General features: G+C 49.1%; 1 protein-coding gene across 3 annotated transcripts in view; it reads left to right on the plus strand.

Annotated features, from left to right (window-relative positions):
• The window catches only part of LOC141783050 (uncharacterized), a 33,793-nt gene extending 7,425 nt beyond the window's left edge, over positions 1-26,368 (plus strand). For all 3 annotated transcript variants that reach the window (XM_074659978.1, XM_074659979.1, XM_074659980.1), the window contains one exon: positions 24,260-26,368. In XM_074659978.1, the coding sequence (XP_074516079.1) occupies positions 24,549-25,436 (888 nt within the window). In that variant the 5' untranslated portion in view covers positions 24,260-24,548 and the 3' untranslated portion in view covers positions 25,437-26,368. The remainder of the gene's footprint in view (positions 1-24,259) is intronic.
• The last annotated feature ends 734 nt before the right edge of the window (positions 26,369-27,102 follow it).

The following is a 27,102-nucleotide window of genomic DNA, read 5'->3' on the forward strand; positions in this document are numbered from 1 at the left end:
CGGAAGGGACATGGAGGAGTGACATGGAGGATCGACATGGAGGAGTGACATGGAGGACCGACATGGAGGAGTGACATGGAGGATCGACATGGAGGAGTGACATGGAGGAGCAACATGGAGTAGTTACACAGAGGTGTGATATGGAGGCTTGACATGGAGGAGCGACATGGTGGAGAGACATGGAGATGCGACATGGAGGAGTGAAATGGCGGAAGGGACATGGAGGAGTGACATGGACGAGCGACATGGAAGATCGACATGGGGGAATGACATAGAGGAGTGATATTGAGGATTGACATGGAGGAGCAACATGGAGGAGTGACATGGAGGAGTGACATGGAAGACATATAGAAGTGACATGGAGTAGTGATATTGCGTCGTGACATGGAGGAGTGACAAGGAGGAGTGAGTTGATGGAGCAACATGTAGTAGCGACATGGAAGAGTGACATGGAGGATGACATGGAGGAGTGACATTTAGGAATGACATGAATGAGTGACGTGGAGGAATGACATGGAGGAGCGACGTGGAGCAGCAACATGGTGGAGTTACACAGAGGAGTGACATGGACGCTCGACATGGACGAGTGAATTGAAGGATTCGACATGGAGGAGTGACATAGAGAAGCGACATGGAGGAGTGACATGGAGGAGTGACATGGAAGAGCCACATGAAGGAGTGATATAGAGGATTGACGAGGAGGAGCGACATGGATAAGTGACAAAGAGTAGTGACATGGAGGAGCGACGTGGAGCAACAAGAATGATTGACATTGAGGAGTGACATGGAGGAGCTACATGGAGGAGTGACATGAAGGAGTGACATGGACGAGTGACATGGAGGAGCGACAAGGAGGAGTGACATGGAAGACATGTAGAAGTGACATGGACGAGTGACATGTAGGAGCGACAAGGAGGAGTGACATGGAAGACATGTAGAGGTGATATGGAGGAGTGATATGGAGTAGTGACATGGAGGAATGACATAGAGGGGTGACGTGGAGGAGTGACATGGAGGAGTGACTTGGAGGTGTGTCATGAAGGAGTAACATGGAGGATTGAGTTGGTGGAGCGACATGGAGGAGTGACATGGAGGAGTGACAAAGAGGAGTGAAATGGAGGAATGACATCGATGAGTGAAATGGAGGAGCGACGAGGAGAGACATAGAGTTATGACATGGAGGAGCGACGTGGAGAAGCAAGGAGGAGTGACATGGATGAGCGACATGGAGGAGTGAGAAGGAGAGTGACTTGGAGGAGTGACATGGAGGAGTGACATGGAGGAGCTAAATTGAGTAGAGACACCGAGGATTGACATGGAGGAGTTACATGGAGGTTCAAAATGGAGGATTTACAGGGAGGAGTGACATGGAGGTTCAACATGGAGGAGTGACATTGAGGAGTGACATGAAGGGTTGAAATAGAGGAGTGAAATGGAGGAGCAAGGAAGAATGACATGAAGGAGCCACATGGAGGACTGATTTGTAGCATCGACAGGTAGGATCTACATGGAGGAGGGACATGGAGGAGCGACAAGGAGGATCGACATTGGGGAGTAACATGGTGGAGTGAATTGGAGGAGTGATATTGAGGAGTGACATGGAGGAGTGACATGGAGGAGTGACTTCGAAAGACACGTAGAAGTGACATGGACGAGTGATATGGAGGAGTGACATAGAGGAGTGATGTGGAGGAGTGACATGGAGGAGTGACATGGAGGGGTGACATGGAGGAGCGACGTGGAGCAGCAAGGAGGAGTGACATGGAGGAGTGACATTTGGGAGCGACATGGAAGAGTCACATGGAGGAGTGACATGGAGGAGTGAATTGGAGGAGTGATATTGAGGAGTGACATGGAGGAGTGACATAGAGGAGTGACGTGGAGGAGTGACATGGAGGAGTGACATTTGGGAGCGACATGGAAGAGTCACATGGAGGAGTGACATGGAGGAGTGAATTGGAGGAGTGATATTGAGGAGTGACATGGAGGAGTGACATAGAGGAGTGACGTGGAGGAGTGACATGGAGGAGTGAATGGAGGAATGACATGGAGGAGTGACATAGAGAAGCGACGTGGAGGAGTGAATTGGAAAATTGACATGGAGGAGTGAATTGAACGATCAACATTGAGGAGTGACATTGAGGAGTGACATGGAGGGGTAACATATAGGAGTGACATGGAGGAGCAAAAGGAAGAGTGACATGGAGGAGCGACATGGAGAACTGATTTGTAAGATCGACAGGTATGAGTGACATGGAGGAGCGACATGGTGGAGAGACATATAGGAATGACATGGAGGAGCAACATGGAGGAGTGACATGGAGGAGCAACATCGAGGAGTGACATAGAGGAGTGACATGGAGGATAAACTTGGAGGAGCAAGAATGAGTGACATGGAGGAGTGACATGGAAGAGCGATATGGAGGAGTTATATAGATGAGTGACGAGGAGGAGCGACATGGAGGAGTGACAAAGACTAGTGACATGGAGGAGCGATGTGGAGCAACAAGAATAATTGACATGGAGGAGCTACATGGAGGAGTGACATGAAGGAGTGACATGGACGAGGGACATGGAGGAGTGACAGGGCAAATCAACATGGAGGAGTGACATGGACGAGTGACATGGAGGAGTGACAGGGCAGATCAACATGGAGGATTGACATGTAGGAGTGAAATTGCGGAGGGGACATGGAGGAGTGACATGGAGGAGTGACATGTAGGAGTTACACAGAGGTGTGATATGGAGGCTTGACATGGAGGAGTGACATTGAATTGTGACATGGACGAGCGACATGCAAGATCGACATGGGGGAATGACAGAGGAATGATATTGAGGATTGACATGGAGGAGCGACATTGAATTGTGACATGGACGAGCGACATGCAAGATCGACATGGGGGAATGACAGAGGAGTGATATTGAGGATTGACATGGAGGAGCGACATGGAGGAGTGACATGGAGGAGTGACATGGAAGACATATAGAAGTTACATGGAGGAGTGATATGGAGTAGCGACATGGAGGAGTAACATAGAGGAATGACTTGGAGGAGTGACACGTAGAATTGATATGGTTGAGTGACATGGAGGAGTCAGTTGATGGAGCAACATGTAGTAGCGACATGGAAGAGAGACATGGAGGATGACATGGAGGAGTGACATTTAGGAATGACATGAATGAGTGACGTGGAGGAATGACATGGAGGAGCGACGTGGAGCTGCAACATGGAGGAGTTACACAGAGGAGTGACATGGACGCTCGACGTGGACGAGTGACATTGAGGAGTGAATTGAAGGATTCGACATGGAGGAGTGACATAGAGAAGCGACATGGAGGAGTGATGTGGAGGAGTGAATTGGAAAATTGACATGGAGGAGTGAATTGAACGATCAACATGGAGGAGTGATGTGGAGGAGTGACATGGAGGAGTGACATGGAGGGGTGACATTGAGGAGCGACGTGGAGCAGCAAGGATGAGTGACATTGAGGAGCCACATGGAGGACTGATTTGTAGCATCGACAGGTAGGATCTACATGGAGGAGTGACATGGAGGAGCGACAAGGAGGATCGACATTGGGGAGTAACATGGTGGAGTGAATTGGAGGAGTGATATTGAGGAGTGACATGGAGGAGCGACAAGGAGGATCGACATAGGGGAGTAACCTGGTGGAGTGAATTGGATGAGTGATATTGAGGAGTGACATGGAGGAGTGATATGGAGGAGCGACATGGAGGACTGATTTTGAAGACATGTAGAAGTGACATGGAGGAGTGATATGGAGGAGTGACATAGAGGAGTGACGTTGAGGAGTGACATGGAGGAGTGACATGTAGGGGTGACATGGAGGAGCGACATGGAAGAGTGACATGGACAGAGTGACATGGAGGAGTGACATGGAGTAGTGAGTGGGTGGAGTGAAATGGAGGAATGACATGAATGAGTGACATGGAGGAATGACATGGAGGAACGACGTGGAGCAGTAACATGGAGGAGTTACACAGAGGAGTGACATGGATGCTCGACATGGACGAGTGACATTGAGGAGTGAATTGAAGGATTCGACATGGAGGAGTGACATAGAGTAGAGACATGGAGGAGTGACGTGGAGGAGTGAATTGGAAAATTGACATGAAGGAGTGAATTGAATGATCAACATGGAGGCGTTACATTGAGGAGTGGCATGGAGGGGTAACATATAGGAGTGACATGGAGGAGCAAGGAAGAGTGACATGGAGGAGTGACATGGAGGACTGATTTGTAAGATCAACAGGTATGAGTGACATGGAGGAGCGACATGGTGGAGAGACATATAGGAATGACATGGAGGAGCAACATCGAGGAGTGACATAGAGGAGTGACATGGAGGAGCGACGTGGAGGAGCAAGAATGAGTGACATGGAGGAGTGACATGGAAGAGTGACATGGAGTAGTGATATAGATGAGTGACAAGGAGTAGTGACATGGAGGAGCGATGTGGAGCAACAATAATGATTGAAATGGAGGAGCTACATGGAGGAGTGACATAGAGGAGTGACAAGGCGGAGCAAGGAAGAGTGACATAGAGGAGAGACATGGATGACTGATTTGTAGGATCGACAGATATGAGTGACATGGAGGAGCAACATCGAGGAGAGACATAAAGGAGTGACATGGAGGAGCAACATGGAGGAGCTACATGGAGGAGTGAAATGAAGGAGTGACATGGACGAGTGACATGGCGGAGCGACAAAGGAGGAGTGACATGGAAGACATGTAGAAGTGACATGGACGAGTGACATGTAGGAGCGACAAGGAGGAGTGACATGGAAGACATGTAGAGGTGATATGGAGGAGTGATATGGAGTAGTGACATGGAGGAGTGACTTGGAGGTGTGTCATGAAGGAGTAACATGGAGGATTGAGTTGGTGGAGAAACATGGAGGAGTGACATGGAGGAGTGACAAAGACGAGTGACATGGAGGAGTGACATGGAGGAGTGAGAAGGAGAGTGACTTGGAGGATTGACATAGGGGACTGACATGGAGGAGCTAAATTGAGTAGAGACACCGAGGATTGACATGGAGGAGTTACATTGAGGGTCAACATGGAGGAGTGACAGGGAGGAGTGACATGGAGGTTCAACATGGAGGAGTGACATTGAGGAGCGACATGGAGGAGTGACATGGATGATCGACATGGAGGAATGACATGGATGATCGACATGGAGGAGCGACATGGAGGATTGATATGGAGGAGCAACATGGAGGAGTGACATGGAGGAGTGACATGGAGGAGCGACAAGGAGGATTGATATAGAGGAGTGACATGGAGGAGTGACATTCTGGAGTGACATTCTGGTGTGACATGGAGGAGCAATATGGAAGAGTAACATGGAGGAGTAAGGTTGAGCGACAAGGACGATCGACATGGAGGAGTGACATGGAGGAGTGACAATGAGGACTGACATGGAGAAGTGACATGGAGGATCGACATGGAACAGTGATATGAAGGAGTGACATGGAGTAGTGACATGGAGGAGCGACATGGAGGTTAGACATGGAGGAGCAACATGGAGGAGTGAGGATGAGTGACAAGGACGATCGACATGGAGGATTAACATGGAGGAGTGACATTGAGGACTGACATGGAGAAGTGACATGGAGGAGTGACATGGAGGAGTGTCATGGAAGACATGGAGCAGTGACGTGGAGGAGTTACATTGTGGAGTCACAGGAAGGAGGGACATGGAGGAGTGACATTCTGGGTTGACATTCTGGAGTGACATTCTGGAGTGACATGGTGGAGCGACATTCTGGTGTGACATAGAGGAGCGACATGGAGGAGTGACATTGAGCAGTGACATGGAGGCGTGACATGGAGAAGTGACATGGAGGAGTGACATGGAGTAGTGACATAGAGGAGTGTTATGGAAGACATGGAGTAGTGACATGGAGGAGTTACATTGAGGAGTCACAGGAAGGAGGGACACGGAGGAGCGACATTCTGGAGTGACATGGATGAGTGACATGGAGGAGCAAGGATGAGCGACATGGTGGATCGACATGGTGTAGCAACGAGGAGTGACATGGAGGATCGACATGGAGAAGCGACATGGAGGAGCGACATCTAGGATCTACATGGAGCAGCAACATGGAGGATTGACATGGAGGAGTGACATTGTTGATCGACATGGAGGACTGAAATGGAAAAGCTACATGGAGAAGCGACATAGAGGATCGACATGGAGAATCGACATGGAGGAGTGACATTGAGGAGTGACATTGAGGACTGACATGGAGAAGTGACATGGAGGAGTGACATGGAGGAGTGTCATGGAAGACATGGAGCAGTGACGTGGAGGAGTTACATTGAGGAGTCACAGGAAGGAGGGACATGGAGGAGTGACATTCTGGGTTGACATTCTGTAGTGACATGGAGGAGCGACATTCTGGTGTGACAGAGTAGCGACATGGAGGAGTGACATTGAGCAGTGACATGGAGGCGTGACATGGAGAAGTGACATGGAGGAGTGACATGGAGGAGGAAGGATGAGCAAGGATGAGCGACATGGTGGATCAACATGGAGGAGAGACATGTAGTAGCAACTTTGAGGAGTGACATGAAGGAGGGACATGTAGGAGCTACATTCTGGTTTGACATTCTGGAGTGACATGAAGGAGTGTAAGTCTGGAGTGACATGGAGGAGCAAGGATGAGCGACAAGGTGGGTCGACATGGAGAAGTGACATGGAGTAGCAACTTGGAGGAGTGACATGGAGGATCGACATGGAGAAGCAACATGGAGGAGTGACATTGAGGAGTCATATTAAGTAGTGACATTGAGCAGTGACTTGGTGGAGGGACATGGAGGAGGGACATTTTTGGAGTAACAAGGAGGAGCAACATGGAGGAGTGACATGGAAGAGCAAGGATTAGTGACATGGAGGATCGACATGGAGGAGTGACATGGAAGACATGGAGTAGTGACATGGAGGAGTTACATTGAGGAGTCACAGGAAGGAGGGACATGGAGGAGCGACATGGAGGAGTGACATGGAGGAGCAAGGATGAGCGACATGGAGGATTGACATGGAGGAGTGACATTGTTGATCGACATGGAGGACTGAAATGGAAAAGCTACATGGAGCAGCGTCATAGAGGATCGACATGGAGAATCGACATGGAGGAGTGACATTGAGGAGAGACATTAAGGAGTGACATGGAGGAGCGACATTCTGGAGTGACATAGAAGAATAAAATGTAGGAGCTAAATGGAGGAGCAAGGAGGAGCGACATGGAGGATAAACATGGAGGAGTGACTAGCAGGAGCAACATTCTGGAGTGACATGGAGGAGTGAAATAGAGGAGCGAAATGGAGGATCAACATGGAGGTTTGACTTGGAGGAGCGACATTCTGGAGCGACATGGAAGACTGACAACGAGGAGGTACATTCTGGAGGAACATGGTGGAGCGACATTCTTGAGTGACATGGAGGAGCGACATTCTGGAGTGACATGGAGGAGCGATATGGAAGATCGACATGGAAGAGTGACATGGAGGAGCGACATTGAGCAGTGACATGGAGGCGTGACATGGAGAAGTGACAAGGAGGAGTGACATGGAGGAGCGAAATTCTGGAGTGACATAGAGGAGCGACATGGAGGAGTGACATTGAGCAGTGACATGGAGGCGTGACATGGAGAAGTGACATGGAGGCATGACATGGAGGAGCGACATCACGGAGCGACATGGAAAACTGACAACGAGGAGGTACATTCTGGAGGAACATGGTGGAGCGACATTCTTGAGTGACAAGGAGGACTGACATGGAGGAGTGACATCCTACAGTTAAATTCTGGGTTGAAATTCTGGAGTGACATGTAGGTATCGACATTGAGTAGTGACATGGAGGAGTGACAAAAAGGAGCGACATAGAGGATCGACATGGAGGAGTATCAAGGTTGATCGACATGGAGAAGTGACATGGAGGAGTGACATGGTAGAGATGGAGGAGTGACATGGAGGAGAGACATGGAAGATCGACATGGAGGAGTAACATTCTGGAGTTAAATCTGGATTGACATGGAGGAGCGACATTCTGGAGTGACATGGAGGAGCGATATGGATGAGCAAGGAGGAGCGACATGGAGGATCAACATGTATCGACATGGAAGACATGGAGGAGTGACATGGAGGATCGATTTGGAGGAGTAACAAGGAGGAGCGACATGGAGGATCGACATATGGAGCGACATCAAGCAGTGACATGGAGGAGTGACATTCTGGAGTTAAATCTGAAGTGAAATTCTGGAGTGACATGGAGGAGCGACATTCTGGAGTGACATGGAGGAGTGACATGGTGTAGCAACATGGAGGATCGAAATGGAGGATCGACATGGCGGAGTTACATGCAGGACTGACATGGAATACAGGGAGGAGTGACATGGAGGGGCGACATGGAGGTGTGAAATAGAGGATCGACATGGAGGAGGTCTATGGAGGAGTAACATTCTGGAGTGACTTTCTGGAGGAACATTCTGGAGTGACATGGAGGTATCGACATGGAGGAGTGACAAGGAGGAGTGATATGGAGGATCAACATAGAGGATTGACATGGAGGAGGGACATGGAGGAGTGACGTTCTGGAGTTAAATTCTGGAGAGACATTCTGGAGTTACATGGAGGAGCGGCATTCTGGAGTGACATGGAGGAGATACATGGAGGAGTGATATGGAGGAGCAAGGACGAGAGAGATAGAGGATCGACATGGAATAGTCACATGGAGGAACAACACGGAGGAGTGACATGGAACACATGGTGGAGTGACATTGAGGATCGACATTGAGGATTGAAATGGAGGATCGACATGAAACAGTGACATGGAGGAATGACATGGAGGAGTGACATGGAGGAGCGACATGGCGGAGTGACATGGAGGAGCGACATGGCGGAGTGACATGGAGGAGTAACATGGACGATTGACATGGAAGACAGGGAGGAGTGACATGGAGGAGCGAAATAGAGGATTAACATGGAGGAGTGACATGGAGGAGGGACATGGAGGAGTGACATGGAGGAGCGACATGGAGGAGTGACATGGAGGAGCGACATGGAGGAGCGACATCGAGCAGTGACATGGAATTGTGACATGGAGGAGTGACATTGAGGATCAACATGGAGGAGTGACATGGAGGAGTGACATGGAGGAGAGACATGGAGGAGCGAAATAGAGGATCGACATGGAGGAGTGACATGGAGGAGTGACATGGAGGAGAGACATGGAGGATCGACATGGAGGAGTGACATGGAGGAGCGAAATGGAAGAGCGACATGGAGGAGTTACATGGAGGAGCGACATCACGGAGCGACATGGAGGTCTGACAACGAAGAGGTAAATTCTGGAGGGACAGGGTGGAGCGACATTCTGGAGTGACATGGAAGATAGACATGGAGGAGTAACATGTACGATCTAAATGGAGGAGTGACATGGACGATTGACATGGAAGAGCGATATGGAGGATCGACAAGGAGGAGCAACATTGAGGAGCAACATGGAGACATGACATGGAGGAGCGACTAGGAGGAGCTACATGGAGGAGCGACATCGCGGAGAGACATGGAGGACTGACATGGAGGAGTGACATGGAGGAGTGATATGGAAGACAGGGAGGATTGACATGGAGGGTCGATATGTAGGAGTGACATGGAGGAGGAATATGGAGGAGTGACATTCTAGAGTGACTTTCAGGAGGGATATTCTGGAGTGACATGTAGGTATCGACATTGAGTCGTGACATGGAGGAGTGACAAAAAGGAGCGACATAGAGGATCGACATGGAGGAGTATCAAGGTTGATCGACATGGAGAAGTGACATGGAGGAGTGACATGGTAGAGATGGAGGAGTGACATGGAGGAGAGACATGGAAGATCGACATGGAGGAGTTACATTCTGGAGTTAAATCTGGATTGACATGGAGGAGCGACATTCTGGAGTGACATGGAGGAGCGATATGGATGAGCAAGGAGGAGCGACATGGAGGATCAACATGTATCGACATGGAAGACATGGAGGAGTGACATGGAGGATCGATTTGGAGGAGTAACAAGGAGGAGCGACATGGAGGATCGACATATGTAGCGACATCAAGCAGTGACATGGAGGAGTGACATTCTGGAGTTAAATCTGAAGTGAAATTCTGGAGTGACATGGAGGAGCGACATTCTGGAGTGACATGGAGTAGTGACATGGAGGAGTGACATGGTGTAGCAACATGGAGGATCGAAATGGAGGATCGACATGGCGGAGTTACATGCAGGACTGACATGGAATACAGGGAGGAGTGACATGGAGGGGCGACATGGAGGTGTGAAATAGAGGATCGACATGGAGGAGGTCTATGGAGGACTAACATTCTGGAGTGACTTTCTGGAGGAACATTCTGGAGTGACATGGAGGTATCGACATGGAGGAGTGACAAGGAGGAGTGATATGGAGGATCAACATAGAGGATTGACATGGAGGAGGGACATGGGGGAGTGACGTTCTGGAGTTAAATTCTGGAGAGACATTCTGGAGTTACATGGAGGAGCGGCATTCTGGAGTGACATGGAGGAGATACATGGAGGAGTGATATGGAGGAGCAAGGACGAGAGAGATAAAGGATCGACATGGAATAGTCACATGAAGGAACAACACGGAGGAGTGACATGGAACACATGGTGGAGTGACATTGAGGATCGACATTGAGGATTGAAATGGAGGATCGACATGAAACAGTGACATGGAGGAATGACATGGAGGAGTGACATGGAGGAGCGACATGGCGGAGTGACATGGAGGAGCGACATGGCGGAGTGACATGGAGGAGTAACATGGAGGATTGACATGGAAGATAGGGAGGAGTGACATGGAGGAGCGAAATAGAGGATTAACATGGAGGAGTGACATGGAGGAGGGACATGGAGGAGTGACATGGAGGAGCGACATGGAGGAGGGAAATGGAGGAGTGACATTCTGGATTGACATGGAGGAGCGGCATTCTGGAGTGACATGGAGGAGCGACATGGAGGAGCGACATGGAGGATCGACATGGAGGAGCGACATGGAGGAGTGACATGGAGGAGCGACATGGAGGAGCGACATTGAGCAGTGACATGGAATTGTGACATGGAGGAGTGACATTGAGGATCAACATGGAGGAGTGAGATGGAGGAGTGACATGGAGGAGAGACATGGAGGAGCGAAATAGAGGATCGACATGGAGGAGTGACATGGAGGAGTGACATGGAGGAGAGACATGGAGGATCGACATGGAGGAGTGACATGGAGGAGCGACATGGAAGAGCGACATGGAGGAGTTACATGGAGGAGCGACATCACGGAGCGACATGGAGGTCTGACAACGAGGAGGTAAATTCTGGAGGGACAGGGTGGAGCGACATTCTGGAGTGACATGGAAGATAGACATGGAGGAGTAACATGTACGATCTAAATGGAGGAGTGACATGGGCGATTGACATGGAAGAGCGATATGGAGGATCGACAAGGAGGAGCAACATTGAGGAGCAACATGGAGACATGACATGGAGGAGCGACTAGGAGGAGCTACATGGAGGAGCGACATCGCGGAGAGACATGGAGGACTGACATGGAGGAGTGACGTGGAGGAGTGATATGGAAGACAGGGAGGATTGATATGGAGGGTCGATATGTAGGAGTGACATGGAGGAGGAATATGGAGGAGTGACATTCTAGAGTGACTTTCAGGAGGGATATTCTGGAGTGACATGGAGGTATCGACATTGAGTCGTGACATGGAGGAGTGACACGGAGGAGTGAAATGGAGGAGCAACATAGAGGTGTAACATGAAGGATCTGCATGGAGGAGCTACATGGAGGAGTGACATGGTGGAGTGACATTTATGACATGGAGTAGTGACATGGTGGAGCAACATGGAGGATCGAAATGGAGGATCGACATGGAGCAGTGACATGGAGGAGTGACATGGAAGTATGACATGGAGGAGTGACATGGAGGATCGACATGTAGGATTGACATGGAGGAGTTACATGGAGGAGTGACGTGGAAGAATGGGAGGAATGACATGGAAGAGCGCAATAGAGGATCGACATGGAGGAGGGACATGGAGGAGTAACAATCTGGAGTTAAATTCTGGAGTGACATTCTGGAGTGACATGTAGGAGCGACATTCTGGAGTGACATGGTGGAGCAACATGGAGGTTCGAAATGGAGGATCGACATGGAGCAGTGACATGGAGGAGTGACATGGAAGTGTGACATGAATAAGTGACATGGAGGAGCGACATGGTGGAGTGACATGGAAGATATGGAGGAGTGACATGGAGGAGAAACATGGAGTATCGACATGGAGGAACAACATGGAGGTGTGACTTGGAGGAACGACATTCTGGAGTGACAGGGAGGAGTGAAATGGAGGAGTGGAATGGAGGAGCGACATGGAGGATTGACATGGAGGAGTGACATGGAGGATCGACATGGAAGAGTGACATGGAGAAGCGAAATGGAAGAGCGACATGGTTGATCTACATGGAGGAGCGACATCACGGAGAGACATGGAAGACTGACAACGAGTAGGTACATTCTGGAGGAACATGGTGGAGCGACATTCTGGAGTGACATTGAGGAGCGACATTCTGGAAATACATGGAGGAGCGATATGGAAGATCGACATGGAGGAGTAACATTTAGGATGTAAGTGGAGGATAGACATGGAGGATCGACATGGAGGAGTGACATGGAGGAGCGACATGGTGGAGTGAAATGGAGGAGCGACATGGTGGAGTGACATGGAGGAGTGACATGTAGGATTGACATGGAGGAGTTACATGGAGGAGTGACGTGGAAGACAGGGAGGAATGACATGGAAGAGCGCAATAGAAGATCGACATGGAGCAGTGACATGGAGGAGGGACATGGAGGAATAACAATCTGGAGTTAAATCTGGATTGACATGGAGGAGCGACATTCTGGAGTGACATGAAGGAGCGATATGGATGAGCAAGGAGGAGCGACATGGAGGAGCGACATGGAGGAGCGACATCAAGCAGTGACATGGAGGTTTGACATTCTGGAGTTAAATCTGGAGTGATATTCTGGAGTGACATGGAGGAGCGACATTCTGGAGTGACATGGATTAGCGACATGGTGGAGTGATATGGTTGAGCAAGGAGGAGCCACATGGAGGATCGACATGTGTCGACATGGAAGACATGGAGGATCGACATGGAGGAGTGACATGGAGGAGCGACATGGAGGATTGACATGTTACATGCAGGATTGACATGGAAGACAGGGAGGAGTGACATGGAGGGGCGACATGGAGGTGTGAAAAAGAGGATCGACATGGAGGATATGGAGGAGTGACATTCTGGAGTGACTTTCTGGAGGGACATTCTGGAGTGACATGGAGGAGCGGCATTCTGGGGTGACATGGAGGAGGAGGGACGAGAGACATAGAGGATCGACATGGAATAGTCACATGGAGGAGCAACACGGAGGAGTAACATGGAACACATGGTGGAGTGACATTGAGGATCGACATGGAGGAGCGACATTGAGGATCGACAATGAGGAGCGACATTGAGGATCGACCTGGAGGACTGACATGGAGGATAAACAAGGAGGAGTGACATGGAGTAGTGACATGGAGGAGAGACATGGAGGATCGACATGGAGGAGTGAGATGGAGGAGCATCATGGAAGAGCAAAATGGAGGAGCGACATTACGGAGCGACATGGAGGTCTGACAACAAGGAGGTACATTCTGGAGGGACAGGGTGGAGCGACATTCTGGAGTGACATGGAGGAGTGACATTCTGGAGTGACATTGAAGATCGACATGGAGGAGTAATATGTAGGATCTAAATGGAGGAGTGACATGGAGGAGTGACATGGAAGAGCGATATGGAGGATCGACAAGGAGGAGCAACATTGAGGAGCAACATGGAGGACTGACATGGAGGAGCAACATGATAGAGCGACTAGGAGGAGCTACAAGGAGGAGCGACATCGCGGAGCGACATGGAGGACTGACATGGAGGAGGAATATGGAGGAGTGACATTCTGGAGGGACTTTCAGGAGGGACATTATGGAGTGACATGGAGGTATCGACATTGAGTATTGACATGGAGGAGTGAAATGGAGGAATGACGTGGAAGACAGGGAGGAATGACATGGAGGAGCACAATAAAGGATCGACATGGAGCAGTGACATGGAGGAGGGACATGGAGGAATAACAATCTGGAGTTAAATCCTGGAGTGACATTCTGGAGTGACATGGAGGAACGACATTCTGGAGTGACATGGAGGAATGACATGCAGGAGTGATATGGAGGAGCATGGAGGAGCGACATGGAGGATCGACATGAATAAGTGACATGGAGGAGCGACACGGTGGAGTGAAATGGAAGATATGGAGGAGTGACATAGAGGAGCAACATGGTGTATTGACATGGAGGATCAACATGGAGGAGTGACTTGGAGGAGCGACATTCTGTAGTGACATGGAGGAGTGAAATGGAGGAGCGACATGGAGGATTGACATGGAGGAGTGATATGGAGGAGCGACATTCTGGAGTGACATGGAGGAGCGATATGGATGAGCAAGGAGCAGCGACATGGAGTATCAACATGTATCGACATGGAAGACATGGAGGAGTGACATGGAGAATCGATGTGGAGGAGTAACAAGGAGGAGCGACATGGAGGATATGGAGGAGTGACATTCTGGAGTGACTTTCTGGAGGGACATTCTGGAGTGACATGGAGGAGCGGCATTCTGGGGTGACATGGAGGAGGAGGGACGAGAGACAGAGGAATCGACATGGAATAGTCACATGGAGGAGCAACACGGAGGAGTAACATGGAGGATCGACATGGAGGAGCGACATTCTGGAGTGACATGGAGGAGTGAAATGGAGGAGCGACATGGAGGATCGACATGGAGGAGTGACATGGAGGACTGATATGGAAGACAGGGAGGAGTGACATGGAGGATCGACATGGAGGAGTGACTTGGAGGATCAACATGGAGGAGTGACATGGAGGAGCGAAATTCTGGAGTGACATGGCGGAGTGAAATGGAGGAGCGACATGTAGGATCGATATGGAGGAGTGACATGGAGGAGCGACATTCTGGAGTGACATGGAGTTGCGATATGGAAGATCGACATGGAGTTGTGACATGGAGGATCAACATGGAGGAGCGACATTGAGGATCGACAATGAGGAGCGACATTGAGGAGCGACATGGAGGACTGACATGGAGGATCAACAAGGAGGAGTGACATGGAGGAGTGATATGGAGGAGAGACATGGAGGATCGACATGGAGGAGTGACATGGAGGAGCGACATGGAAGAGCGACATGGAGGAGTTACATGGAGGAGCGACATCACGGAGCGACATGGAGGTCTGACAACGAGGAGGTACATTCTGGAGGGAAAGGGTGTAGCGACATTCTGGAGTGACATGGAAGATCGACATAGAGGAGTAACATGTACGATCTAAATGGAGGAGTGACATGGAGGATTGAAATGGAAGAGCGATATGGAGGATCGACAAGGAGGAGCAACATTGAGGAGCAACATGGAGACATGACATGGAGGAGCGACATCACGGAGCGACATGGGGGTCTGACAACGAGGAGGTACATTCTGGAGGGACAGGGTGTAGCGACAGTCTGGAGTGACATGGAAGATCGACATGGAGGAGTAACATGTACGATCTAAATGGTGGAGTGACATGGAGGATTGACATGGAAGAGCGATATGGAGGATCGACAAGGAGGAGCAACATTGAGGAGCAACATGGAGACATGACATGGAGGAGCGACATGGAGGAGCTACATTGAGGAGCGACATCGCGGAGCGACATGGAGGACTGACATGGAGGAGTGACATGGAGGAGTGATATGGAAGACTCCCTGTCTCCATGACATGGAGGAGTGACAAGAAGGAGCGACACGGAGGAGTGACATGGAGGAGCAACATAGAGGTGTAACATGAAGGATCTGCATGGAGGAGCTACATGGAGGAGTGACATGGTGGAGTGACATAGATGACATGGAGTAGTGACATGGTGGAGCAACATGGAGGATCGAAATGGAGTTTCAACATGGAGCAGTGACATGGAGGAGTGACATGGAAGTGTGACATGTAGGAGTGACATGGAGGATCGACATGGAGAAGCGACATGGTGGAGTGACATGGAGGAGTGACATGTAGGATTGACATGGAGGAGTTACATGGAGGAGTGACGTGGAAGACAGGGAGGAATGACACGGAAGAGCGCAATAGAGGATCGACATGGAAGAGGTACATGGAGGAGTAACAATCTGGAGTTAAATTCTGGAGTGACATTCTGGAGTGACATGGAGGAGCGACATTCTGGAGTGACATGGAGGATCGACATGGATGAGTGACATGGAGTAGTGAGACATGGAGGATTGACATGGAGGAGTGACATGGAGGAGCGACATGGAGGAGCGAAATGGAGGAGCGAAATGGAGGAGTGACTTGTAGGAGTGACATGGAGGAGTGACATGAAGGAGGAGTGACATGGAGGAGTGACATAGAGGAGTGATGTGGAGGAGTGACATGGAGTAGTGATATGGAGGAGTGAGAAGGAGGAGTGACATGGAGGATCGACATAGAGTGACATGGAGGAGCGACAAGGAGGAGTGACATGAAGGAGGAGTGACATGGAGGAGTGACATAGAGGAGTGATGTGGAGTAGCGACATGGAGTAGTGACATTGAGGAGCGACATGGAGGAGTGACATTGAGGAGCAATGAAGAGTGACATGGAGGAGTGATGTGGAGTAGCGACATGGAGGAGTGACATGGAGGAGTGACATTGAGGAGCAATGAAGAGTGACATGGAGGAGTGACATGGAGGATCAACATGTAGGATAGACATGGAGGAGTGATATGGAGGAGTGACATAGAGGAGTAACATGGAGGAGTGACATTGAGGAGCAAGGAAGAGTGACATGGAGGAGTGAATTTAAGGATCGTCATGGAGGAGTGACATGGAGAAGTTTCATGGAGGAGTGACATGGAGGAGTGCCATGTAGGAATGACATTGAGTAGTGACATATAGGATCGACATAGAGTGACATGGAGGAGCGACAAGGAGGAGTGACATAGAGGAGTGACATGGAGGAGTGACAATGAGGAACAAGGAAGAGTGACATAGAGGAGTGACATGGAGGAGCTTCATGGAGGAGTGACATGGAGGAGTGACATGGAGGAGTATCATTGAAGTAAGACGTGGAGGAGTGACATGGAGGAGTGACATGGAGGATCGACATAGAGTGACATGGAGGAGCGACAAGGAGGAGTGACATGAAGGAGGAGTGACATGGAGGAGTGACATAGAGGAGTGATGTGGAGTAGCGACATGGAGGAGTGACATGGAGGAGTGATATGTAGGAGTGACATGGAGGATTGACATGGAGGAGTGACATGGAGGATTGACATGGCGGAGTGACATAGAGGAGTGATGTGGAGGAGCGAAATCGAGAATTGACGAGGAGGAGCGACATGGAGGAGTGACATGGAGGAGTTTCATTGAGGAGTGACATGGAGGGGTGACATGGAGGAGTGAGAAGTTGGAGTGATATGGAGTTGTAACATGGAGGATTGACATAGAGGAGTGACATGGAGGATTGACATGGAGAAGCAACACGGAGGCTCAACATATAGGAGTGATATTGTGGAGTGACATTGAAGGGCGACATGGAGGCTCAACATGGAGGATTGACATAGAGGAGTGACATGGAGGAGTGACATGTAGGAATGACATGGAGTAGTGACATGGAGGATCGACATAGAGGAGTGACATGGAGGAGCGACAAGGAGGAGTGACATAGAGGAGTGACATGGAGGAGTGACATGGAGGAGCTTCATGGAGGAGTGACATGGAGGAGTGACATTTAGGAGTGACATGGTGGATCGACATGGAGGAGTGACATGTAGTACTAATATGGAGGAGTGAGAAGGAGGAGTGACATGGAGGAGTGATATTGAGGAGCAAGGAAGAGTGACATGGAGGAGTGACATGGAGGACCTTCATGGAGGAGTGACATGGAGGAGTGACATGAAGGAGGAGTGACATGGAGGAGTGACATGGAGGAGTGACATTTAGGAGTGACATGGTGGATCGACATGGAGGAGTGACATGTAGTACTAATATGGAGGAGTGAGAAGGAGGAGTGACATGGAGGAGTGATATTGAGGAGCAAGGAAGAGTGACATGGAGGAGTGACATGGAGGACCTTCATGGAGGAGTGACATGGAGGAGTGACATGAAGGAGGAGTGACATGGAGGAGTGACATAGAGGAGTGATGTGGAGTAGCGACATGGAGGAGTGACATGGAGGAGCGACATGGAGGAGTGACATGGAGGAGTATCATTGAAGTGCGACATGGAGGAGTGACATAGAGGAGTGATGTGGAGTAGCGACATGGAGGAGTGACATGGAGGAGCGACATGGAGGATTGACATGGAGGAGTATCATTGAAGTGCGACATGGAGGCTCAATATGGAGGAGTGACATAGAGGAGTGATGTGGAGGAGCGACATGGAGGAGTGACATAGAGGAGTGACATGGAGGAGTGACATTGAGGAGCAAGGAAGAGTAACATGGAGGATTGATATGGAGGAGTGACATGTTGGAGTGATATGTAGGAGTGACATATAGAGGAGTGATGTGGAGGAGCGAAATCGAGAATTGACGAGTAGGAGCGACATGGAGGAGTGACATGGAGGAGTTTCATTGAGGAGTGACATGGAGGGGTGACATGGAGGAGTGAGAAGTTGGAGTGATATGGAGTTGTAACATGGAGAATTGACATAGGAGTGCCATGTAGGAATGACATGGAGTAGTGACATGGAAGATCGACATAGAGGAGTGACATGGAGGAGCGACAAGGAGGAGTGACATAGAGGAGTGACATTGAGGAGTGACATTGAGGAGCAAGGAAGAGTGACATAGAGGAGTGACATGTAGGAGCTTCATGGAGGAGTGACATGGAGGAGTGACATTTAGAAGTGACATGGAGGATCGACATGGAGGAGTGACATTGAGTAGTAATATGGAGGAGTGAGAAGGAGGAGTGACATGGAGGAGTGACATGGAGGAGTGACATAGAGGAGTGACATGGAGGAGTGACATTGAGGAGCAAGGAAGAGTGACATGGAGGAGTGACATGGAGGACCTTCATGGAGGAGTGACATGAAGGAGGAGTGACATGGAGGAGATACATAGAGGAGTGATGTGGAGGAGCGACATGGAGGAGCGATATGGAGGAGCGAAATGGAGGAGTGACACAGAGGAGTGACATGGAGGAGTGACATTGATGAGCAAGGAAGAGTGACATAGAGGAGTGACATGGAGGAGTGACATTTAGGAATGACATGGAGGATCGACATGGAGGAGTGACATGGAGTAGTGTGACATGGAGGATTGACATGGAGGAGTGACATGGAGGAGCGAAATGGAGGAGCGATATGGAGGAGCGAAATGGAGGAGTGACATGGAGGAGTGACATGAAGGAGGAGTGACATGGAGGAGTGACATAGAGGAGCGACATGGAGGAGTGACATGGAGGAGTATCATTGAAGTGCGACATGGAGGCTCAACATGGAGGAGTGACATAGAGGAGTGATGTGGAGGAGCGACATGGAGGAGTGACATGGAGGAGCGACATGGAGGAGTGACATAGAGGAGTGACATGGAGGAGTGACATAGGAGTGACATGGAGGAGTGACATTTAGGAGTGACATGGAGGATCGACATGGAGGAGTGACATGGAGTAGTGACATGGAGGAGCTTCATGGAGGAGTGACATGGAGGAGTGACTTGTAGGAGTGACATAGAGGATCGACATGGAGGAGTGACATGGAGGAGTGACATGGAGGAGCGACATGGAGGAGTGACATGGAGGCGTATCATTGAAGTGCGACATGGAGGCTCAACATGGAGGAGTGACATAGATGAGTGATGTGGAGGAGCAACATGGAGGAGTGACATAGAGGAGTGACATTGAGGAGCAATGAAGAGTGACATGGAGGAGTGACATGTAAGAGTGACATGGAGGATCAACATGTAGGATAGACATGGAGGAGTGATATGGAGGAGTGACATAGAGGAGTGACATGGATGAGTGACATTGAGGAGCAAGGAAGAGTGACATGGAGTAGTGACATGGAGGAGCTTCATGGAGGAGTGACATGGAAGAGTGACTTGTAGGAGTGATATAGAGGATCGACATAGAGGAGTGACATGGATGATCGACATGGAGGAGTGACATGGAGGAGCGATATGGAGGAGCGAAATGGAGGAGTGACATGGAGGAGTGACATGAAGGAGGAGTGACATGGAGGAGTGACATAGAGGATTGATGTGGAGGAGCGACATGGAGGAGTGACATGGTGGAGCTACAAGGAGGAGTGACATGGAGGAGTGACATTGAGGAGCAAGGAAGAGTGACATAGAGGAGTGACATGGAGGAGTGACATGAAGGAGGAGTGACATGGAGGAGTGACATAGAGGAGTGATGTGGAGGAGCGACATGGAGGAGTGACATGGAGGAGCGACATGGAGGAGTAAGATAGAGGAGTGACATTGAGGAGTGACATAGGAGTGACATGGAGGATTGACATTTAGGAGTGACATGGAGGATAGACATGGAGGAGTGACATGGAATTAGTGATATGGAGGAGTGAGAAGGAGGAGTGACATGTAGGAGTGACATAGAGGAGTGACATGGAGGAGTGACATTGAGGAGCAATGAAGAGTGACATGGAGGAGTGACATGGAGGAGTGACATGGAGTAGTGATATGGAGGAGTGACATGTAGGAGTGACATGGAGGATCGACATGTAGGATAGACATGGAGGAGTGATATGGAGGAGTGACATAGAGGAGTGAAATGGAGGAGTGACGTGGAGGAGCTTCATGGAGGAGTGACATGGAGGAGTGACTTGTAGGAGTGATATAGAGGATCGACATAGAGGAGTGACATGGATGATCGACATAGAGGAGTGACATGAAGGTGTGACATGGAGGAGCGATATGGAGGAGCGAAATGGAGGAGTGACATGGAGGAGTGACATGAAGGAGGAGTGACATGGAGGAGTGACATAGAGGATTGATGTGGAGGAGCGACATGGAGGAGTGACATGGAGGAGCGACAAGGAGGACTGACATGGAGGAGTGACATTGAGGAACTTCATGGAGGAGTGACATGGAGGAGTGACATGGAGGAGCTTCATGGAGGAGTGACATGGAGGAGTGATATGGAGGAGTGACATAGAGGAGTGACATGGCGGAGTGACATTGAGGATCGACATGGAGGATAGACATGGAGGAGTGATATGAAGGAGCGACATGGAGTGACATGGAGGAGCGACATGGAAGAGTGACATAGAGGAGTGACATGGAGGAGTGACATTGAGGAGCAAGGAAGAGTAACATGGAGGATTGACATGGAGGAGTGACATGTTGGAGTGATATGTAGGAGTGACATATAGAGGAGTGATGTGGAGGAGAGAAATCGAGAATTGACGAGTAGGAGCGACATGGAGGAGTTTCATGGAGGAGTGACGTGGAGATGTGCCATGGAGGAATGACATGGAGTAGTGACATGGAAGATCGACATAGAGGAGTGACATGGAGGAGCGACAAGGAGGAGTGACATAGAGGAGTGACATTGAGGAGTGACATTGAGGAGCAAGGAAGAGTGACATAGAGGAGTGACATGTAGGAGCTTCATGGAGGAGTGACATGGAGGAGTGACATTTAGAAGTGACATGGAGGATCGACATGGAGGAGTGACATTGAGTAGTAATATGGAGGAGTGAGAAGGAGGAGTGACATGGAGGAGTGACATGGAGGAGTGACATAGAGGAGTGACATGGAGGAGTGACATTGAGGAGCAAGGAAGAGTGACATGGAGGAGTGAAATGTAGGAGCTTCATGGAGGAGTGAAATGGAGGAGTGACATGTAGGAGTGACATGGAGGAGTGACATTGAGGAGCAAGGAAGAGTGACATGGAGGAGTGACATGGAGGACCTTCATGGAGGAGTGACATGAAGGAGGAGTGACATGGAAGAGATACATAGAGGAGTGATGTGGAGGAGCGACATGGAGGAGCGATATGGAGGAGCGAAATGGAGGAGTGACATAGAGGAGTGACATGGAGGAGTGACATTGATGAGCAAGGAAGAGTGACATAGAGGAGTGACATGGAGGAGTGACATTTAGGAATGACATGGAGGATCGACATGGAGGAGTGATGTGGAGGAGCAACAAGGAGGAGTGACATAGAGGAGTGACATGGAGGAGTGACATTGATGAGCAAGGAAGAGTGACATAGAGGAGTGACATGGAGGAGTGACATTTAGGAATGACATGGAGGATCGACATGGAGGAATGACATGGAGTAGTGTGACATGGAGGATTGACATGGAGGAGTGACATGGAGGAGCGACATGGAGGAGCGATATGGAGGAGCGAAATGGAGGAGTGACATGGAGGAGTGACATGAAGGAGGAGTGACATGGAGGAGTGACATAGAGGAGCGACATGGAGGAGTGACATGGAGGAGTATCATTGAAGTGCGACATGGAGGCTCAACATGGAGGAGTGACATAGAGGAGTGATGTGGAAGAGCGACATGGAGGAGTGACATGGAGGAGCGACATGGAGGAGTGACATAGAGGAGTGACATGGAGGAGTGACATAGGAGTGAAATGGAGGAGTGACATTTAGGAGTGACATGGAGGATCGACATGGAGGAGTGACATGGAGTAGTGACATGGAGGAGCTTCATGGAGGAGTGACATGGAGGAGTGACTTGTAGGAGTGACATAGAGGATCGACATGGAGGAGTGACATGGAGGAGCGACATGGAGGAGTGACATGGAGGCGTATCATTGAAGTGCGACATGGAGGCTCAACATGGAGGAGTGACATAGATGAGTGATGTGGAGGAGCAACATGGAGGAGTGACATAGTGGAGTGACATTGAGGAGCAATGAAGAGTGACATGGAGGAGTGACATGTAGGAGTGACATGGAGGATCAACATGTAGGATAGACATGGAGGAGTGATATGGAGGAGTGACATAGAGGAGTGACATGGAGGAGTGACATTGAGGAGCAAGGAAGAGTGACATGGAGTAGTGACATGGAGGAGCTTCATGGAGGAGTGACATGGAAGAGTGACTTGTAGGAGTGATATAGAGGATCGACATAGAGGAGTGACATGGATGATCGACATGGAGGAGTGACATGAAGGTGTGACATGGAGGAGCGATATGGAGGAGCGAAATGGAGGAGTGACATGGAGGAGTGACATGAAGGAGGAGTGACATGGAGGAGTGACATAGAGGATTGATGTGGAGGAGCGACATGGAGGAGTGACATGGTGGAGCTACAAGGAGGAGTGACATGGAGGAGTGACATTGAGGAGCAAGGAAGAGTGACATAGAGGAGTGACATGGAGGAGTGACATGAAGGAGGAGTGACATGGAGGAGTGACATAGAGGAGTGATGTGGAGGAGCGACATGGAGGAGTGACATGGAGGAGCGACATGGAGGAGTAAGATAGAGGAGTGACATTGAGGAGTGACATAGGAGTGACATGGAGGATTGACATTTAGGAGTGACATGGAGGATCGACATGGAGGAGTGACATGGAATTAGTGATATGGAGGAGTGAGAAGGAGGAGTGACATGTAGGAGTGACATAGAGGAGTGACATGGAGGAGTGACATTGAGGAGCAATGAAGAGTGACATGGAGGAGTGACATGGAGGAGTGACATGGAGTAGTGATATGGAGGAGTGACATGTAGGAGTGACATGGAGGATCGACATGTAGGATAGACATGGAGGAGTGATATGGAGGAGTGACATAGAGGAGTGAAATGGAGGAGTGACATTGAGGAGCAAGGAAGAGTGACATGGAGGAGTGACATGGAGGACCTTCATGGAGGAGTGACATGAAGGAGGAGTGACATGGAGGAGATACATAGAGGAGTGATGTGGAGGAGCGACATGGAGGAGCGATATGGAGGAGCGAAATGGAGGAGTGACCCGGAGGAGTGACATGAAGGAGGAGTGACATGGAGGAGTGACATAGAGGAGTGATGTGGAGGAGCGACAAGGAGTAGTGACATAGAGGAGTGACATGGAGGAGTGACATTGATGAGCAAGGAAGAGTGACATGGACGTGCTTACGGTAAGCGTATTGCCTCATTTCCGGTTGCCTGTCTTTCTGTGTGCTGCTGTGTTCTGTAGCTGCTCTAGCACATCCAGGGCAATATAGTTATATTCATCTTCATTACAGCGGATAATTACCCGCTACATTTATATCTACACTAGTTCTGCTTAAGCACTCACACCTCACTCCTCTTTAGAGACTTAACCACACATATTCAGCTCGGCTAACGCTAGCTGGGCTATCGTATCTTAGCATAACAGTAGCTTAGCAGTAGCTTAGCCGTTAGCGATGGCTTCTCCTCTCCCCTGCTCTCCTGTTCTCTCTCCTTCTCCTGCTCTCCCCTGCTCTGTGTGTCTTATGTTTAGTTATTCCTCTGCCTCCTTTAGAGCTAGTGGTACATGTATTAGGTGTAGTGCATTCGCTGCATTGGAGGCGAGGGTTAGTGAGTTAGAAGCCCGGTTCTGCACTTTAGCTTCAGCTTCTTCTGTAGTTAGCCAGCCCCTAGCCGGTGCAGACCGGCCAAGCTTAGCTTCTGCTAGCCGTCCCCCGGCAACCCCCGAGCAGCCGGGAGGCTGGGTGACTGTCCGAAGGAAGCATAGTCATACCCTGAAGCCCACGGTTAACCACCAACCACTTCACGTTTCTAACAGATATTCCTCACTCAGCGACACACCCGCTGAGAAACCAACTCTGGTTATCGGCAGCTCCATTTTGCGGAACGTGAAGTTAGCGAAGCCAGCTGCCATAGTTAATTGCATCCCGGGGGCCAGAGCGGGCGACATTGAATCTGTTTTGAAACTGCTGGCTAAGGATAAACGTAAATACAGTAAGATTGTTATTCACGTCGGCGGTAATGACACCCGGTTACGTCGATCGGAGGTCACTAAAGTTAATGTCCAATCGGTGTGTGCATATGCAAAAACAATGTCGGACTCCGTAGTTTTCTCTGGTCCCCTCCCCAATTTGACCAGTGACGACATGTATAGCCGCATGAAGTCATTCCACAGCTGGCTGTCGTGGTGGTGTCCAGCAAACGATGTGGGCTTCATTGACAATTGGAACCCTTTCTGGGGAATTCCTGGTCTGATTAGGAGAGACGGCATTCATCCTACTTTGGATGGTGCGGCTCTCTTATCCAGAAATCTGACCAAGATTGTTGGTGGAACAAATCCATGACAAACCAGAGGTCATTCCAGGACGCAGAGCTGTAGTCTTACACACTTCTCTGCGCTTCCATTAGAGCAGTTACCCACCCATAGCTTAAACCCAAACCTAACTGAGACTGTGTCTGCCCCACCTAAATTAATTAAATCAAAAGTAAACAGAAGAGGAGTTAAACATAATAATCTAATAAAATCTAACACTAGCACTGCAATAAAGCAACAAAACAGGAGAATTAAATGTGGACTCTTAAATATCAGATCTCTGTCATCTAAAGCTCTACTAGTAAATGATTTAATATCAGATAATCACATTGATTTATTTTGTCTTACTGAAACCTGGCTGTGTCAGGAAGAATATGTCAGCCTAAACGAATCCACTCCCCCGAGTCATATTAATACTCACATTCCTCGAGACACCGGCCGAGGAGGTGGAGTTGCAGCCATCTTCGACTCAAGCCTATTAATAAACCCTAAAACTAAACTAAATTATAACTCATTTGAAAGCCTTGTTCTTAGTCTTTCACACCCAACCTGGAAAGCACTACAGCCAATTTTATTTGTTATAGTGTACCGCGCTCCAGGCCCATATTCTGAATTTCTATCTGAATTCTCAGAGTTTCTATCAAGCTTAGTCCTGAAAACAGATAAAGTCATTATAGTAGGTGATTTTAATATTCATGTGGACGTTGATAATGATAGCCTTAGTACTGCGTTTATCTCTTTATTAGATTCAATTGGTTTCTCGCAGAACGTGCATAAACCCACTCACCGCTTTAACCACACCCTCGACCTTGTTATGTCATATGGCGTTGAAATTGAACATTTAATTGTTTTTCCACAGAACTCTCTTTTATCAGACCATTATTTAATCACTTTTGAATTCTTATTACTAGACTATACACCATCAGATAAAAGTGTGTACACTAGATGTCTATCCAATAGTGTTGTAGCTAAATTTAAGGAAGTGATTCCATCAGCATTAAATTCAATACCATGTCTCAATATAACAGAGGACTCGTATGCTAACTTTAGCCCTACCCAAATTGATCATCTTGTAGATAGTGCTACAGACTCACTGCGAATCACACTTGATTCTGTTGCCCCTCTAAAAAAGAAGTTAGTAAAACAAAGGAAGTCAGCTCCATGGTATAACCCTCAAACACGCAAATTAAAGCAAGCATCGAGGAAACTGGAAAGGATATGGCGTTCCACCAAACAGGAAGAATCTCATTTAGTCTGGCAAGATAGTCTTAAAACATATAGGAAGGCTCTCTGTGATGCCAGAGCAGCCCATTACTCATCATTAATAGAGAAAAATAAGAACAACCCCAGGTTTCTATTCAGCACTGTAGCCAGGCTGACAGAAAGTCACAGCTCTATTGAGCCATGTATTCCTACAACCCTCAGTAGTAGTGACTTCATGAGTTTCTTTAATGATAAAATCATAACTATTAGAGACAAAATTAATCACCTCCTACCGTCAACTGGTACCAATTTATCCTCAAACTTAGGAACCTTAGAAACAGCTGTACAACCTGATATATATTTAGACTGCTTTTCTCCTATCGATCTCCACAAATTAACCTCACTGATCTCCTCATCTAAATCATCTACCTGTCTCCTAGACCCCATCCCAACTAAACTGCTTAAAGAAGTTTTACCTCTAGTTAGCACCTCTT

Source organism: Sebastes fasciatus, chromosome 15 (assembly GCF_043250625.1).
Source record: "Sebastes fasciatus isolate fSebFas1 chromosome 15, fSebFas1.pri, whole genome shotgun sequence".
Taxonomy (NCBI): Eukaryota; Metazoa; Chordata; class Actinopteri; order Perciformes; family Sebastidae; genus Sebastes; species Sebastes fasciatus.